The 19,578-nt window shown below is 43.5% G+C and overlaps 1 protein-coding gene across 3 annotated transcripts in view; it reads right to left on the bottom strand.

Annotated features, from left to right (window-relative positions):
• Window positions 1-581: 581 nt before the first annotated feature.
• Window positions 582-19,578, bottom strand: part of LOC130169174 (tight junction protein ZO-2-like) — a 121,762-nt gene continuing 102,765 nt past the window's right edge. For 2 of the 3 annotated variants that reach the window (XM_056375660.1, XM_056375662.1), the window contains 11 exons: window positions 18,990-19,209; window positions 15,163-15,347; window positions 14,600-14,695; window positions 14,415-14,494; window positions 14,012-14,222; window positions 13,803-13,903; window positions 12,637-12,855; window positions 11,244-11,351; window positions 8,979-9,440; window positions 8,789-8,874; window positions 582-7,610 (listed from right to left, as the gene is read on the bottom strand). In XM_056375660.1, coding sequence (XP_056231635.1) covers window positions 7,466-7,610; window positions 8,789-8,874; window positions 8,979-9,440; window positions 11,244-11,351; window positions 12,637-12,855; window positions 13,803-13,903; window positions 14,012-14,222; window positions 14,415-14,494; window positions 14,600-14,695; window positions 15,163-15,347; window positions 18,990-19,209 — 1,913 coding nt within the window. In that variant the 3' untranslated portion in view covers window positions 582-7,465. Of the gene's footprint in view, window positions 7,611-8,754; window positions 8,875-8,978; window positions 9,441-11,243; window positions 11,352-12,636; window positions 12,856-13,802; window positions 13,904-14,011; window positions 14,223-14,414; window positions 14,495-14,599; window positions 14,696-15,162; window positions 15,348-18,989; window positions 19,210-19,578 lie in introns of all 3 variants that reach the window. The other variant, XM_056375661.1, reaches the window with a different exon arrangement.

The following is a 19,578-nucleotide window of genomic DNA, read 5'->3' as shown; positions in this document are numbered from 1 at the left end:
TTTCGACAGTAGTCTCAACAACAGAAATCAATAAAAACAGTGATCTCTGTATAAGTGTTGCTCTTACAGGTATTCCATGTTGATGTTTCCCCCTTACACCTGAACCCATTAAGATAGATGTTTTCATTAAACATTACGTGATGCGTGTCAAAGGACTGATGTTAACTTTTACAACAACATATACACATAACTGTGATATGTTGAGGTTAGCAGTTTAATCCAGCTCTCACACTCTCCTGTGGAAAGGCTGAAAACACAGTAACAAGTCAGTCTTTTGGGGGAGGGGTTCAGCGAGAGTTCAATTCCAAACACACTCACTTGTGTTGTCGCCTGTGCTAGCTGCAGCGTGTTTTTGTCTATGGTGGTGCTGTGAGTATTTGCAGCACGTGTTAGTCAAATTGATGAAGATGTTTTCTGTGATTCTGACAATAATATGTGATCACAGTGTGTGTGTTGGCTGCTGACAGTGACGCTGAATTCTACAGATCATCTGAAGCTATTATTAATCATATACATTCATTAGTCTAATTAACTGGCTGGTGATAAAATCCCTGTGTGTCAATGATCACAGTAAATACAGATGTGGTTAAGACTTTTTGTTTTATTTGGTGTTTTAAGGTAAATACATGGAAAAAACTCAGCAGACACAGTCCAGTCACTTTCCTCTTTCTCAGCACAGTGTTCTCCATCACACCTGTTAGCATTCAGACAGTTAGCACTTGGTAACTCGTGTGGAAGTAAAGAAAGGAACTGAGATTGATTATTGCTGACTATGACCACAGGGGATGGAGATGATTGTTGACGCGCACTTCTTTGCTTTTCAACAGTTTAATCTATGACCTTCAGGTTACGACACTTAACTCCGTGTCCAGTCACACAACAGAAATAAAAAACACAATAATCTGGCAGATTCTCATCCTGCTCCACATCTGGATGATAGGTGTCAGCTCTGTGAAGGGAAAAGTCTACTGACAAACAGAAAGTCTCTGCTTTGTTTGGAATAATACAAGAAGCTGTGGTTGTGTCTGAAATCACTCTCACCCTCATTCACTCCTCCCTGCTCACTGTCCAGGGAGTCGTATGTGTTGTACACAGTGAATGAAAAAACACTTCCGCACACGACTCGTTTCATTATTCTTTGTCTTTCAGCGTGAGCGCAATGCATGATGGTATTTATTGCTTGGTTAGTTACCATCGTTGTACACTACTTTTCTACTACCTTTGGTGCATTGTGGGATACTATGAGTCCACTATATAAATATCATCATTTTCACTATACATTCAGACAGCCCTTCAAAATGGCAAAGCCACTATATAGTGGAGTAGTGAGTGATTTCGGACACAAGCTGGGTCTCACTTGCTTGGAAGGACATGCCCACATGTCCGTAAGACGAGGTTTGATGACCAGCCCACTGACAGGAGCTACTGCCCTCCTGAAGTGTCAGCGTCTTTGTGCTAATTTCACTGTAACTTGTTTGGGAACGTACTCCACAGAATCAGCTGACAAGAGTCCTCAGGTTCAGGTCTCTGCTTTACTTGTGTCAAGGTCTAGGCACAGTGCCCCATGTCTTAATACAGCACAGAGTCTGACAGAGCATGTACTCTGATGGTTTCTCTCTGTAACACTGTGAGCCTGACTCTGTAAAGTGCCTTGAGGTAATGATGTCATGATTTGGATCCGTACAAATAAAAGTGAACTGAAGTGGATCTTACTGGGAGAGGAGATAGTGAAACTGTTGAGGATTATTTTCAGTGATGGATTAATACACGTGGTGCTGATGTGTTTTTAACTCTATGGCACAGAGGAATTATTTACAGTGGCAAGAAAAAGTAAGTGAACCCTTTGGAATTACCTCCATTTATGTATAAACTTGTCCTTCAATATGGTCAGATCTTCATCCAAGTTACAATTATGAACAAACCCAATCCGTTTTAGCTAATAACACACAGATCATTGTATTGTTCTTGTCCATATTGAAAACATCATTCAAACTATCACATTGTAAGCTGGAAAAAGTCTGTGAACCCCTCAACTAATGGCATCAACCAAAGCTAACTGGAGTCAGGAGTTATCAAACCTGGAGTCCAGTCAATGAAACGAGATTGGAGGTGTGGGTTACAGACAGTTTGACTTCTGAAAAACACTCAAACATTTTGAGTTTGCTGTTTAAGAAGAAACATCAGCTGATGTGAACCATGCCTCACAAAAAGAAGAGATCAGAAATCTCAATCAGTCCACAGACAAACCGTCTATAAGTGGAGATGATTTAGTTCTGTGGCTACTCTCCCTTTAAGTGGACGTCTCTGACTCTGAAGGCACAACTCAGACGCTCAGTAATGTAAAGAAAGAAGCTCAGAGTAAAGGCTTGAAGGAATCACTGGAACTGGTTAACATCTCTGCTCATGAGTCCACCATGCAGAGATCATGGAGCATGGTTCCATGGTGCATGGTGTCATGCCACGGACACCACAGAGGAAACTGTTTCTCTCCAAAAAAACATTGTTGCTCCCTTGAGATTTATGAAGAGCACCTTTACACTCCACAGTGCTGCTGGGAAAATGTTTAATGAACTGATGAAACTCTGGTTGACTTGTTAGGGAAAAACATGCAGCACTATGTGTGGTGGAGAAAGGCACTGCATACTAACATCCCAATATCATCATCCCAAAGGTGAAGCAGGGTGGAGGGAGCATCATGATTTGGGGCTGATTTGCTCAGCAGCTACTCAGAAGCTCTTGTTTGAGGTTATTAGAGCCAAATGAGGTTAAACTAGTTATTAAATCTGAGGGTTCACTTAATTCTTCCACCAGCACTGTGTTTAATGGTTGTGTTCAATAAAGACACAAGAAATTATGATTGTTTGCGTTAGTTTAGGGACACAGTATTTGTCTACATTTTTGACTTAGATCAGATCACATTTATGACAAATCAGTGCAAAAAACCAAAATGTTCACTAACTTTTTCTTGCTACTGTATCTATATCAGGAGACGTTCATCTGTAACATGGGGTTTGTTGAAGAAAAGAAAAAGAATATCCGCAACCTTTTCATTTAACCGGGTCATAGGCAGTGACAGCCACCATGGCTGAACAGACACCTGCAGAAACTTCACCCACAAACATCTCAAGGTAAAAGTCTAAACCCAGCACACCAGAGACCACTGAGACCAGAGTAAACCTGAGAGAGGCCCAGTCACAGCAGACAGTGGAGCAGCAGCACATCCTAACACAGGCTGAGCTTAGTGATGTAGTGACACCACACACACACACGAGCCGGAGCCATCCAGAACGATGCCCCGCCCCTTTTCTCTCCAGGTGAGGGAACAGAAATATTCACAGTTCACCTGATCCAGCTGAAATTCATTAAACATGTGTTTAAGTGTTTGAACCAATAAAAACAATTGACTGGTTAACATCATATCGACCTTTAAGATGTATTGATTGATTTCCAAATGTCAGCTCATGCAATGAGTAACAACAAATATCGAACTGAACTGAACTGAATTGAAATGAATTGAACTGACTCCTCACGGGACTAGTTGACAACTGTAGCTGGCGACCTAACGTATGGACGCATGAAGTCTGATCTGATGTAATGACTCAGTCTTGCTGTCAACTGGTCATGGCTAGCCATGGTGCTAAAACAGAAAATGACCCAAAAACCAGTAATATAAAAGAAAAGAACATATATACTTATACAGTCTTTAAATTGTTTTGATGATTTTAATGATAGCTCTGGAAAATTATTATCTTTATTGACTTTTAGCAAGTGTGAGAACGTGTCAGGGGTCAGGTTGTAAGGCGGTGAATTTGGCGAATATACTTAAGCTACCTAGTGTGGGTGGAACACAGAAGTTTGTCAGCGTAAATGATCACATACTCCAAAGGACATGGAACGACTCATGGAGAAGCAGAGCAACAGAACCATGTTCACTCTAATGACGACTGGGAGGATTGGGAGGATTGGGACAACAAAGAACTGGAGCCCACGTCATGTGACCCACAGCAGTAGGACCAGTTTGCCTCTACTGAGCTGCAGTGGAACTTGTGCTCTGCACCATATCTGACATCAGACAGTCGGCCAGTAACGGACCAAGATGTAGTACAGACTACAAATGTGGTCATTCAACCACTGATGGTACGAACAACATACTGAGCTCTTCTCAGTGACCATGGACCGTGCGTTTTGAAGCTGCGACGGGTTTGGCACCTGGATTAAAGCTACAGTCATTCCATACACATGATGTGAGTGCTTGACATAAAGACACCATAGATGCCCGGTCTTATTTCAAGTTAGGGAGTAGAATAGTGTGTGTAATGAAGGAAAAGGAGCCAACAGAACCAACAGAAACTACATGGGTTTGACAGTGTTCAGGACTGGGGCCAATCTATGCTGCACTTGATGATGTGATCAATCAATCAAACGCTTATAGGAAGACAGAAGTTTGGCCAGTAAAGGCACTGAGAGACAGTCAGTCCACTGTGCATTTCACTCCATCTGAGGATCTGTTTCACACAGGCCCTGCCCACCGACACTGGTGTCCTCATTCAGCTGAGACCAGAGAGATGACACTGCTACTATCCCGTCATTGATAACTCGTCAATGAACTGAAAAGGTGGTTTTCACCTGAATCTTGTGGTGTCCTAAAGGACATGTCTGCCTTCAACCAAAACACAAGTCATTTCTTGAGATGGAACACCTATCACCCACAGCCCAGCATCACGGGATAACACCTGACTGCCTGTCTGCAGAGCTGGACCACGTTCAACAGCTTGACGGAAAGGAATTTCTCTCTTCCTGTCATACATCGACGTAGAGAGGAGGACGCTTTAGTGAATATCCCTCACACTACTCGTCATGTTTGCTTGTTTACGGTGTGTCAAATGAAATGCAAGGAACAGCAATTTCGCTTCGCTGTCCATTAACACAGAACGTACAAGAGCCCTTGATGAGCCTGACTGTGGGAGGGAAAGAAGGGAGTCAGTTTGTGGAGGGGGGGGTGGGAGGTTAGAAGCATACCTGGTTGAAAAAGTCAATGATCACTACCTGTGTAAATATAAGCTACTGCTGTATGTTGTGTTGATGATGACCATATGAACAGGTTGCTGTTGTTGGTCCACTGGTGTTGTAGTCTGTTCATTTTGAAAAGTGACAGTAACTCTGTTCTCTCATATTACTATTCAACTACTTTGGTGGAAAAACCCTGCCGCCCCACGGCCGGAAACATGCGGCCCAGGTCAGGCATAAAAGCTCTCCTGAGCTTGCTAGCTTCCCAACCAGCAAGTTTACTAACTAGCTCAGTTTAGCAAGGTAGTTAGTATGGTTGCTAACAGGATAATAGATTTACACATTTGTACCGTTCACGTTTGTCTCATAACTGTCCAAACTGCAAGCTTCTTCTGTGAAGTGGTTAAACAAAAGTGCAACACTAGCCACAAGCTACAAGCTCAAAGCTTTGTTTGGGAGTCTGTGGCTCTTTGTTCCTTAAAGGATCAACCGTCAGGACAGTTCAGTGGTACCAGAACGGCACCAGAACTGAACCTGACACCAAAGTCTTGTGCAGATTTACTTCATGAGCTTGTCCACTGAGCTAAATAACTCCACTACAATTAACTGATTTACCATAAATGTGGTTTAATGCTGGAGTGACTGGGCCTGTACAGATGAAACTGTAATGATCTCAGTTCAACACTTTAGACTGGTCTCAGACTTTGTTCTGGACTGAACTGGACAGTTTGCTCTTCACGAATGCAGACAGGACTGGCAGAGGAGTGTGTACTGTGTTGTAGTGGGTCTGTTGGAGGTAAAGCAGACAGTACAGCGTGTGAGGACAGCATTAAGGTTTTGGTGTCTCTGGTTCCCTGGTTTACCTTTGACAGCAGCAGAGGTTTTAGTCCAGCTGGGTGGCTGAGGGGCGGACGAAAGACAACCCAAACCTCATGGGACTAAGAAAGTAAAAGGCACTTCAAAAAACTGTAACAAATTCCAGTGTAACTAGAGAGAATATATAGAGATATATACTGTTTACACAGGCATTGGCATATAGGAAGGAATGCAAAGACAGAGTATAAACACTTGACTATACACACACAAATATACACACGCGCACACACACAAACACACACACACACACACACACGCACAAACACACACACGCACACACATATATATATATATATAATATATATGTACAGTGACAGGTGACAAATTAAAGGAAAAACCTGAATACATGAAACATAGTCAATCCACATGTGTCCACACAGCTGCACTGCATGGTACAATGAAGCAGCTAACATCCCATCATGCTCTGGGGCCTGTATAAAAGTGCTGATCAGGCCCAGTTCATTCTCCTTTACAGAGATGTGAAACAAAGTGATGTGGTCAGATAAGTCATCCTTCAACATATTCTCCACAAGAATGCAAGGTCTACACCAAGAGAACGGTACAGGTCTGAACGCTGGACCCCTACAGGGGTCAACTGGTTCTGTTAGGCTGTGGGGTCATTTTGCTGGTCTTGGTCCTCTTGTCCACTTAGAGGGAAGGGTCACTGCAGATCAATACAGAGTTGTTCTCACTGATCACATTTATCCTGATGGGAGGGGGTCACAAGGGTCACTCATGTCTGATGAGGATGATGTAAATCATAGTCTATGACCTTCACAGTCTCTTGATCTCAGTCTAGTTGGACTATGGGAGATGTAGGAGCAATGTGTGAAACACTCTCCACCATCATCATCATCATCATCATCATCATCACCACCACATGAGAGTATATGTTTATGAAGAATGGTTCGTCCTCCAGTAGAGTTCAGAGACGTGGAGCAGTGAAGCTGTTCTGGAGACACAACATCTGACTGAGACACTGTATGATGATTCCTTTCATTTGTCACCTGTCTGTATACATATATATAAACATATGTATACACACACACACACACACACACACACACACACACACACACACACATACATACATACATACACACATACATACATACATATATGGTTTAGAATGTATATATATATATATATATATATATATGTATATACGTTGTATGTCATAATATATACTGAATTGCTTAAAAAAGAAGGGGAGGGATGTGATAAAGCGCATTGAGGTTTTTGTGAGGGCAGAACTCGTGGCAATAGGTTTCAGTTGCTGTGCAGAAACTGAAGAATTGCATAGGCAAGAAAACAAGTGGCTCCTGATCATTTGACCATTTCAAAGTGGTACATGAGAAACAATTCAATACAACAGTAAAAGTAAAGTGAAGACAGCGTGTTCCTATCCATATGGATAGTTAAGATTAACTTCCTCAAAGAAAAAGAAGCAGCAGTCAATTCAGTCAGCAGCTGCCTTGTGCAGGCATGATGGAATGGTGAATGTATAGATAGACTGCATGTGCAGCATGTGTACATGTCCGTCCAAGAGGCCTGGGGCAGGCACTGCTGCCGTGTTCTGACCCTACAGCTCTGTGTCCTGGTACTGGTGAGAGTTGGCGGTGTAATATCCTGGTATCGCCTCCTCCTCTGCCACCTCCTCAGTCAGGTAGAAGGGATGTCCCTCCTTGGAGGACGGAGGGGTCTTGGGGTCAGGACGGGAGCTGGAGCTAGAAGGACACAGAAGACACAAGGTGCACTGAGTCCTGCCCCACCACGAGGTGTTTCATTAGTCTAAACAACACTGTGTATTTTCTCATTGACAGTTTGACACAAGACAGAAACATCAACATTACTGGATGCATTGTCATGAAAGAGAAACATTCATGCTCCCAGACCGAGAGCACCACCATGAGGTCCACATCTGTGGTTCAGAGTGAAACATCTGCACAACTACTGGAGGGGCTGATGTGAAATTTACCACAGATAATATCATGACCTTGGTCCCCTGACTCTTCTACAGTGGTGGCATTAGTTAGTTAGACTCTGGATCAGGCTGTAACAACATATTACATGTTGCTTTAGGGGCAGTACCTTCAGCCTTTTGCCCAGCACGGGTTAGCATGGAGATCAGCTCCTGTGAATGAGCCACTCTTTCAGACTGTGGCCTCAGTCTTTCATTACCAAGCTCTCACACTTTCTTCTTACACCCACAATCAACCTGCAATTTTCAACTGCTTTAGGAAAGACCTTAAATATTTTATGATATTGAAATTTTCAGTAACAACACTATTGTCTCTGGTCACTAATGAGACTGGGGTGTGGTTTATCATGGTACCTGCAGATCAGGCATTACAGTTCCAGTTAAACCCAGACTTTTCTGACATTCAGTGGATTTAAATCATGTGGAGGTTTAACTTTGACTCTGTCCAGCAGACCTGCAGTTTCATCTTCTCTTCCAGGTCTTGTCTTGACTTCTACTATGTCTCTTAACGTCCATTTCTTAATGACATTTCAGTGGACATTTCAAGCTGGAGGAGCTTTGATATCTTTGTATAGCCTCTGCTGCTTTGTATCATCAGTTAGCTTCATTTCTAATCAGTCTTAGAGGAGCTAATTATTATATTTATATTAATTATACACAGACCTGACAAAGCTTATTCCAGTTTTTTCCACAGGTCTGTGTAGTACTTCTCATGATGAAGAAGTTGAGAAACAACCTTCATGAAATGCATGACTGACAACTTTGTCAAAACTAAGTGGCTGCTTTGTACATAGATACTCCAGCTACTCTTGATATTTTATTTCTGACAATATACAGGATTAATTTATCAAACAGTGCGGAGACACTAACATGACTCCAGACACACTCACAGTGGAGACAGATGTATGGTAGTAGAGAGCCTACCCGATAGGCTGAGGGCGACTGTGGTCCAGCTTGGCCGTCTTCAGAGGAACAGCGTAGATGTCTGGATGTTTCTGAGCAATTTCCAACTGGAAACACAGGAGACTGTGATGACTGGGATTCAACACCTTTACTGCACAATAAACACAACATCTTATGGTAGCACTGTGAGTGAAATGACAGCTGTGCCCACCCTGGCGTTCTGTGCCTCCTGCAGTTCCAGCATCCTATGGGCTCGGGCGAAGTGATCCATCTTCTCGAAGGCCTTGATTTTCCCCAAGAAGGACTTCATGGATGGGTCCTCGACAGGGCTGTCATCTGCTCCCTCGTCCTGCTGCCTGCAGGCCACCACAGGTGGGTGAACTGCAGTCTCTGTGGGCGCGGCACGGGGCTGGGATGCTACCAGGGACCGCAGCTTGTTGAAGGAGTTGAAGTGGTGAATCGGGGGAGGGGGCGGGGGCGGGGGGCTGGAAAAGACAGCTGAACTGGAGATGGATGGTGGAGGGTCGTTGTTGCTGCTGGCGGGGCTGCTGCTGGAGGGAGAGTCGTAACTTCGGCTGGAACTTGGGGGTGGAGGGTGGTGTTGGCGGGGATGGTGGTGTGGGTTAATGGATCCCGATACAAAGACCAGCTCCTCCCTCAGAGACAGTTTCACCTGAGTAATAGGGAAAGCATCAGAGCCAGAGCAGATAATTCCACCTGTATTTGGACTCTCTGTCAAACACCTAAGCACATCTCTAACCACACAGCCTGTCTTCTCACTGACACCAACAGAGACAGACCATTCTACATGATTAGTTCTCTGAGGTAGATGGTTTCACAAAGACAGACTTTGAGTCTTAGTGATAACAAATAGTCAGACTTCAGACGGATGTCTAAATTCATCTGTTGCAAAAAGCATTTTAGTTCTTGACTATCTTAAGCCGGACTGTGGTACAATGAATTCTGGGTAAATTAAGGCTTTTCAATATTAAAAAATGGCCGACCGAGCAACCACATCTCTAACAGCTCTAAAAACCCCAGCAGAAAATGTTTGTCTTTTGGAATAATTCAACAGTTACAAGGATATTTTACTTTGGAAATTCATCAAAGAGTGAAACAATAAAAAGAAAATGTAATTTGCCAAAAAATGGCTGCAGTCTCTAAAAACTCTTTACCTTCTTATTTCTCTCTACATAACAATGTTAGCAAACCACAAATGATGTGCATCATTGCAGGTGTCATTGATTGTTACCATGGGAACATTGGTCTTAGGGGCTGAGCCTGGGGGTAAGGTGTCTAATGTTTCTGGCGTAAAATGAGTCAGTATTTATTTTTGTGAAATGGTTTTACTTGCATTAGACTGATCTATGAGCAAAATGAAGACTGCACCAACACTACAGACTGGTCTTTTAAGAAATATCTTGCAATATGCAATATGTAAAACTGGCCCCTAGTTTTTTCAGGAGATCCTGAGGTACAACTGGGATTTTAACTGAGTGGGACCTCCTGCTGTGGTACACCTGCAGAGGGCCTAAGGTGTTGTTTCAGTGGTTATAAACTCTGTGTGGAGAACGCTGGCTGTATGAAGAGTTTACTGATCAGAAAGGTCTTGTTGGTTTTGTTCATCATGAAGGTCAGATTGGGCTTTTCCACAAACCAGAGTGCCAGTATCACCAGTGCCACTAGTGTAAGTGGTATTAATACAATGAGGTGAAGTAAGAGCATAATATAATGTTACAGCAGTAATATAAAGACAATAATATAATAATATCAGATTGATAATAGCTCCATGAATTGGATCTTACAGTATCAACAGTGCCACTTCTTAGCCTAAGAATTAAAAGTTTGTATTAAACGTCTTTGACGAACATAACATCCTTCCACAAGTTCAGATCTTTGGACAGAGTATGAAAGAGGGCCCTATCTTACACCTGGCTACGCTAGTTTCAGACTGACACAGTAGACGTTTTCCCGTCCAGTGCCCATGTTGTTTAAACAGCAAATACACTTGTGCTTATCTGTGCGCCCCTGGTCGTGTTGGTCTTAAAATTAGATGTGGTCAGGCTCATTGTTGGTGCATTGCTATCTTGAGACAGAAGGAAGCAATTGTACAATTAACCAACAAAAACCTGGTCTAAGGTCAGTAGCGCAGTTTACTGTTATTTTAAAGGCGCATTATCAAAAGAGTAATATGTGCCAACCAAGCGGCAACCTCTGAGGCAAAAACATGAAGCCGACACAGAAGTACCAAAAACTGCACTTCTTCGACTGGCCGCTTGAGTCTGGCTCCAGCTGTGAGTCAATCCCCATAGACTTATGTTAAAATGCCCAACTTTACAGCAGAAATAAACATGTTTACAGTCCGGTACAAAAAACTGTACAAAAAAAAATCTGTCAACAAGTGCTGTGGATCAGACAGTGCAAAACCCAGACAGATTCCCAGTGACATAAAACAGTTGCTGTGTGTGTGTCTCACCTTGTTGTCTGGAAAGGACACAGCTGGAGGACTGGACCTGTTGAGGACTTCCCGGCTGCTGATTTTCCTCATACGACTCCTGATGTCTGGACTGTACCTGCGCAAGATCTACACACAAACACAAACACACATGCACGTGCACAAACACACACACACACACACACACACACACACAAAGTACACACAAAGTACACACACAGATCAGTGGACAGGACCATGGCAATGGTGGGTGTGTCAATACTGTGACCTTCATTCGGTCTATTAAGATACACTTTAATAAATTGACTTTGGTCTTGTCTCATAAATATCAATGACAATGACAAGAATATTCTCAATCATTTGTTCCAGAGGGAAAGGGAAGTAAAAATCCTCCATAGACCAGACCATCTCATTTTGGTTTGGTCTTCGTGGTCTACGAAGGGCCACACCATCGAAGGATGTGGCCCCTCAAACTATAATAACAGTGTCGCTTCAGTTACCTCATCTATCAACGTGATGACAGCCAGTCTCCTTTAGTCTCCTGGAGTCAAACTGGACATCAGGACTAGTTTTTACTGCCCCTCTCTGTGTGACTGTCAGTCAGGGTGCACATGAGAGTCTGCTGTGTGTGTGTGTGTTACCGCGGATAAGTACAGGCAGTTATAACACCGCTGTTACTTCACCACTGTTCTATTGTCTCTACTCACAGTTAATCCCATTCAAATCTCCACATGGTCTGGTGGTGATGAAGGGTAGACTGCTCTTTCTTCTTCCCCTGGTAATCCTTAAACTGGCCCTAAACACCACACAGGCCAAATTTCTTTCCCAGTCTGACCATCACATCACTGTAACTGATGGCCAGGATGTACACTCATACCTACCTACAGAGTGTGAGCAACAGGAAGCTGACTGTGGGTCTCTGCTGTCATTAACAACATAAGTTTTCTGAATGTTACATACAGAACCTTTAAAATCAATCCCATTGACTTGTGGTGTCTGGACAGTGTCTACACATCTCTGATAGACTGTCTATACACCTCATTATGTTAGTAAGTGGTGCTGGTGGTTTACCTGGTAACCAGGTAACTCAGGTGGCATGCTACAGTGTATTATAGAAGTTAACACTGACTGTTGTGTCCTGCCATGTTAGGTTTGGAGTTGTAAGTCCTCATCTGAACTACAGATGGCAGCCGAATGCAGAGAGAGGTAGGGAGATTGTGTGTGTATGAGAGTCTGACATGTCCATAGAGTTGAAATGGACATACAGTATGGATCACATCAGGTACTTGACCTGAGAGGTCTGGATGGTTCAGAGAGCAGCAGACCAGCACCAGTGTTAATCCATCTGTATGTGTGTGTGTGTGTGTGTGGGTGTGTGTGTGTGTGTGTGTGTGTGTGTGTGTGCGTGAGAGACCTCCTCAGCTGTGACAGGTTCAGATGAGCGACTGATGGCAGAGATGTGTAGTGTTTCCACATCAGGCTCGTTGTCGGTGTAGGCCCCGCCCTCATCAGCGGTGTCGTCCAGGTCGGAGGTCAGCCGGCTGTCCATGCTGAGGTAGTCGGCGGACATGGCGGACAGAAAGGACAGACGCTCCACGTCCTGGCAGTCCAGATCAGTCTCTACTCCCTCCAGCTAGAAGAGACACATGATGGATCTTGGGTGTACAGGAAGGAAGGATGGACAGACGGATAGCAACGAGAGAGAAGAAGAAGAGACAAAGCCGAGCTGTAGAGCACTACTGACAGGAAGTAGAAGACACACTGAACATTGTGCACACAACAGGTAGCAGGAAGACCACAGTCAGTCCACTTCACCAGACTGAGCAAGAATAAATAAGATCTACTCTCAGTGTCCAGTTTATTAGGAACACCAGCTAAAGCTAGGTCAGTCTGATCTACCAGTCCTGACTCCTCCTCCATCAAGACTCTCACCACCTCTCTGTATAACACACAGACCAACAGCATCACAACTTGCAGCCTCTAAAAGACCATCCAGCTGAATCAGCACCTCTGATCCAGTCTCAGGACTGCTGGATCAGACTGATCCAGGTTCAGGTGTGTGGACCTGAAGTGAACTCTGTGCTCATACTGACATTCCTGGACTGAGATGTGAAGTACAAGTATTTAACACATGATCACATAAATTGAGTGTCTATGTGTAGATTTGAATAGAAACGCAGGTTTAACCCCTCATTTTCTGGAGCTTTATAGGCTGGGTAGTTTGGTCCTCTCTCATATCAAGTATGACCACATCTTTATCACGAGTCTGTCTGCTGAGAGCTGGGGTCACAGTGACGTGGATTTACACTGTGAGTCAGCTTCTCATGACATGTATAAATAAACGTAATCTGCCTGACAACAGAGTGAAAACAGAAATCATACTAGTGTCAGACAGAGTCTAAATGTACAATTAAACCTAGAGCAGTATATTTAGATGTGAAAGTCGACATAGTGTAAACATTAATCCTCAGACATCTGTTATTTTAATGTCCTTTAGAGTTACAGTAGAGTTACAGCCCCACACTCTGTGTGTGTGTGTGTGTGTGTGTGTGTGTGTGTGTGTGTGTGTGTGTGTGTTACCTTGCCGTCAGAGACCCACACAGCCTGCATCTGCTGCTCTCTGATGGAGTCTTTGATGCTCCCGTACCAGGCGTCGTTTGCTGAGTTCAAGTCGATGGTGGCTGGATGAGAAAACCATCCAACCTCAGCGAACACACTTCAATAGGGTAAATAACCAGCTGCTACTGTACGAATGTTACACCTGACTGACTGTGTATGTGTGTCTGTACCAGTGAATAAGTGGCAGCAGGTCTTCCTCAGTTTGACGGCCTGCTCGTACAGCTTGCGGGCACTGCGGTTGGAGCTGGGGATGATCCTCTGTCTCATGGCCTTGATGCCATGCTTGGTGTCTGGGTTGAAGAAGATGACGATGGGGTACCACTGGGTGTAGTTCAAGGTGTCCACCGCCTTAGGGGTCACATCCAGCAGCGCATGCTTATCCTGTGTGGTGTGAGGAACAGGGATACAAGGTGATGGAGGTCTGACTAGACCAGCTGTGGTTCAGCTGACAATGGGTCTCCTCATCCTGTCTTTGTTTTATCCAGATGACTTCAGATCAGGGGAGGAGTGTGAGTGTGTGTGTGTGTGTGTGTGTGTGTGTGTGTGTGTGTGTGTGTGTGTGTGCGTGGCTACCTGCTCAATGATTTGTCGTATGGTGTTTAGACGGACCACACCTGAGGACTTCTCAGAGCCGGCGTCTTTAGGCTCAGTTTCTAACAGAAAGCAAACAATGAGAAGTTTTACACTCCACACAGGGAGGAGACTCACACACACATGGAGACACGTACATATACGCACACACACACACACAGACTCACTGGCAACAACAAACAAGTCGGGCATCTCAGAGGCCAGTCTCTCATTAGCAGCGTCAGCGATGGGGCCGAACAGAACCACAGGACGCCGGAAACCAGCTGCAATGACACACAGTTGGTTACAATTCTGCTCACAGATCATAGTCTCAGACAAGTCAAGTGGTCTCAATAGTGAATAGTTACAATGGTATGATAATATTAGTCATGCTGATATATCAGTGAAATGACCCAGCACATACAAACATGTTTTCAAATTTCATGAATCAAGAGAAAAACCTAATCTAATGGGACAGTGTCAGGTTTTGTTTGTGACCGTGCTGTGATAAGAAAAATGTCTTCTGTTAAAACTGGATCACTTCTCTAGAAAACTCTGCTTTTAACCTAAATCACTCAGAAGAACTAAAGAATATCAGAAGAACTAAATATATCAGTAAGTGATGCCTCAAGTCTATATCTCCTACAAATGGAGGCCTTGACTCTACGAGACCCTGAGGAGGCCCTGTGGAACCTGGTACTGAGAATTTAGGGTGCGGCCTCTGTGGACCATCCCGCCATGGATCACCCACCCTCTCGCAGCACCACTCGTTCATATGCTGGGAAGCGGGTGGCCAGCGTCTGACTGGTCAGGTTCTCTCTGCTTTTCCTTAGGTCCTTCCTCTTCACTGAGCGTTGACCTCGCAGCCTCCAGAAGTCAGCTCGATCGCCCACCACAGCTTTATGAGAGCTCTGCACACTGGACATCTGCTCCGCTCTGACAGGGAGGACAGACACCTGTCAGACTATAGTAATCAGACTGTAGTCATCCGACGGTTGTCATCAGACTGTGGTCGTCAGACTCTAGTCATCAGGATGTTGATGTCAGACTGTAGTCAGACAGTAGTTTCAACTACAAAAAAATAGAAATGTTGAATGTGCCTGCTGCTCGGTGCGTGTACTTCACTCCTCATGTTTCAATCTGTACAAAGGACGTTACTTTCAGTTTCATTCATGTCATAGAGACTTATCCTGACACTGACCTCAGTCACTGCAGGTGTCCCTCAAAAAGCCATTTGAAGCTGTCACAACTGGCCAAGACAACCTCACACTGATGGTTTCAAACCCAAATGTGTCCCCACAACCATAGCAAGACATGTATACACACATGTACATGCCCTAACAAAAGTTGATCTGCAATAAAGCTATAACACTATATCCCCATATAGACGATAGCTTCTAAGATAAAACTTTTATAACCTACCTTACCTCTTACCTTTTTGAGACTCTTATTTGGAAAATGTATCCATATTGCAGAGATATACCATCTCTGCGACATGGAGGCACTTTCAAAATAAGTGTCTGCAAATGTCTATGCTTCTGATTCTGTTTGGCAGTATTAAATTGCATAAGGTTTTGTACAACAAAGCCAATAATTCCTTCTTGCCATGTTGAGAGGTAGGTTAATCCAAATTGTGGAGATGGTGTTTGTGGGTTTCTGTCAATATATACAGTATATATGTATGTATGTATGTGTGTGTGTGTGTGTGTGTGAGAGAGTCTGGCTATGTGTGTGTGTGTGTGTGGCTGTGTTTATAAACATCACAGAGATCAAAGACTCTCTTAACGAGCTGTTTCAAACATCTGTGTCTAGCTGAAAGACACAGAATTGTCACAGATCTGGGTGTGATTTTAGCTCGGCGAGCCTCTCAAACAACTGCTATTTCTTAAAACAATGGTAACTCCTATCGGAACCATGAGTGTACCATGAGCGGCACAAGACCTTTGTGCTCCTGAATTTGTATTGCAGTCAATGGGAGAGGTGGAGGGTACTCCAATCACTTTGAGGCTCACTATTGAAATTCTGTGTTTGTGTTGTCTGTGTCAAGTGTCTGTGCTTAGATAGACACTTTCTATGAAACAGCACAAACATTCAGTGCAATACACACCCATTATAATGTCTGAAACGGTCTAAAAATGACACAAAATGTAAACTGCGATTTTGTTAAAACTGCAAGTTTTCAAAATACCGATTTAACCCTAAAGAGTGTCAAGTCTTGTGGCCTCTTTAACGTTTCAACCATTTTTCTATGTTGAAGTATGACGCAGAAGTAGAGCTCCAGAGAGGGCTGGGTTTGGTCGTTTTGAAGACGTCTCTCCATCACTCTTTATGAGAATATTTTCACCTTTGATCGCCATTTATGTCGTCTATTGTATCGCAGGCACATAACTAGATGAAGACAGTCTCAAAAAAGCCTGACCCCACATGGAGCAGTCGGAATGATGGTGACAGTCGTGAACCAGCATTAAGCAAAAGAAGAAGAACTTTTCTTCTTTCCCTGGTTTGACTGTAACAGTTGACTGTTTAGTGATGCTGATCAATAGGAGCGCAGAGATCTCTTCAGCTGTAAACGCTGAGAGGAGAGATAGGAGTGAACCTGTAATCTTGTGACCATCACCACCAGGATTCACAACACACACACACACACACACACACACACTTCACCCAGTGACATGAACGGTTCCAGCTTCACTGTCATTTACAGAATGAACAGAGAAGTCTGTCCCTGTACTAGGGTTTTGCCGATGGACGATGATATTGGTGATCAACGATCATCAGAACGCCGATTGCTCATACCTTTGCAAATGTCAAGACGATATTTGACTTATTACCCCTTTAATGTAGTAACTTATTATTTTTAGTATTAAATGAATACCAAATTTAAATTGCCCTGCCACAGTTTCACGTATATAACAGCATATAACCAACATGCGCGCATCTGTAGTTACTGCTGTGATTTAAGAGCGGAGGAGATTAAAAGACAGGAAGAACATGTCATTTTGTTTGGTTTCATATCCTGCTGCTTTTTATGGTGGTAAATAGAACTACTGAACAGTCAGTTTTAAGCACTTGAAGATCTGATCATCACTAAAGCATATGTCATGTAGAGAGGTAATAAAAAAAACAGATGAAATGGTCAAAGTTGTCATATTGACATTTAAGGTGTACTGATTGATTTCCAAACGTCAATCATGCATTGAATAACATGCAAGAAAACATTCCACCTTAAAAGTGTCCGATAGCTGCTGGTAGTCTCTAAACTGCACAGTAATTTAAATGGTTGATTAGTAAAGATGAAAAGACAGAAAACATCCTTTCATTCATCATTCAATCATTATGAAACTGTAAGAATGAAATAAATTTGTGAGTTTTTTTTAATAAAGATCAGCTCTACCTGTGATTAAGACAGAGCAGAGCAGCGTAATCGCTAGTTGGGGAGAAACAGGCTTCTGACATGAACAGCTGTGTAGTCTATCCCCTCCTGTTCAGCTCTGCTTTGTTTAGCTGTAATTCATTTTTATTGTGGACCAGTCTGTGACACCTCTTTTAAAACTGCTGTAGAAATAAACTTGACTTAGTTACAAGTTGAATATTTGATATTCTGCATGTAGGTCTTTACAGTACACACCCTTTTCCTCATGTGAACATATGGTGTAGTCAAACCACAGCATAGAACTGGGACATGTTGTCTCCCACCAGAGACTGACTGTTTCTGTAATAACAGCTGTCTCACTGTAATGTTACTGCAGTGCAGCAGAGCTGTGCATCTGTTTTCCTTCTCATTTTAAACATCCCACTCTTGTATTTTACAGTCTTTAACAGTATGATACACACAAACATATAGTTTTAGTTGAATTCCTGGCACTGTACAGTCACCTCTTATTCTATTTGATTTGTTGGTATTTAACCCTAGAGGTGCCACTCAAACACACTGGACATACAGCTGACAGGAGTGTGTGTGTGTGTGTGTGTGTGTGTGTGTGTGTGTGTGTCACAGTCATGTGGTGTCATGGTGACCTTACATCACTCAGACTGTAGTGTAAGACTGTGGTCAGCAGCTGGACTCAGACACATAGCATCACTGCTGTGTAGAGGCAGGATCAATAATGAAATATAATCAACAATCTGACACAACAGTTAATGTGTTTGCGTGAGTATTTTTCTAATGGTAGAAACTACAAGTTACATACAGTCATCCACAGGCCACCTAGCACTGTGAACTGTTACATCACCTGCTTCACCCAAGAACACCTGCTACCTGTCCTGGTCCACAGCTATTCACTGAGTCAGGTCAGCTGGCTGCCCTGTTGAATGTGTGAACTTCTAGTTACAGTAAGTTATATGATGGGCTTTATGATGGGGTATTTTCCTGCCAGTGACCTCATCTCAAAATCAGGTGTTGACATTTATCACAGAGGCTGGAGTTTTAGAAAAACTGTCCCTGGTCTCTGTGAGGATGGGGTTGGGAGCTAATGATGATGATGATGGTATGGTTAATCCTTCATCAGGGGAGGGAGAGTTCTGTCTGAGGGACACACCTTTATGTCTTTCTAAAGAGGGACCAGCTGACAGCCCTACCTGCTCTTATTGGGGATGATACCCTTCTCTAGCAGCTGCTTCTCCTTGCCAACACGGATTGCCAGCCAGTTGCCAAGCTTGCCATCATACAGGGTGTCCACCACCTTAAAGATGTCCCCCCGACTGAAGGCCAAGCTCTGAGGAGTCTCCTTCTCATACTCAAAGTGGGTCCGGATGAAGAAGGAATCTCCACGCCCCGATAGTAAGATGTCGTTATAAACTGGACACACAAAAAAGTGAGAGATAAGAAGGAATGTACAAACACACACACACACATACATACACAAACACACACATACCCAATACTACACTACAGCACTAAATGTGGATTAATCTGCCACTGAAACTAGTCCCCTACAAGTAGACCATGTCCTCATACTGCAGTTGTAAGCAGCAAAGAGCTAGTATGTGGATGTGATCTTATCACATGCACGGTTGTTAAAGGTCAGGAATGAACTTCCATGCACCAGTTTTATTTGCACAATCAAAACAATGTGCACATCTTTGTCTTACTGTTGTATGGAAATACTCTTTACAGCCTGCTCCAGGCTCCTGTGAGGCTTTCTGATTTGATATGTTGTGGTCCGAC

Source organism: Seriola aureovittata, chromosome 5 (assembly GCF_021018895.1).
Source record: "Seriola aureovittata isolate HTS-2021-v1 ecotype China chromosome 5, ASM2101889v1, whole genome shotgun sequence".
NCBI lineage: Eukaryota > Metazoa > Chordata > Actinopteri > Carangiformes > Carangidae > Seriola > Seriola aureovittata.
This window is presented reverse-complemented; position numbering and strand designations above follow the sequence as displayed.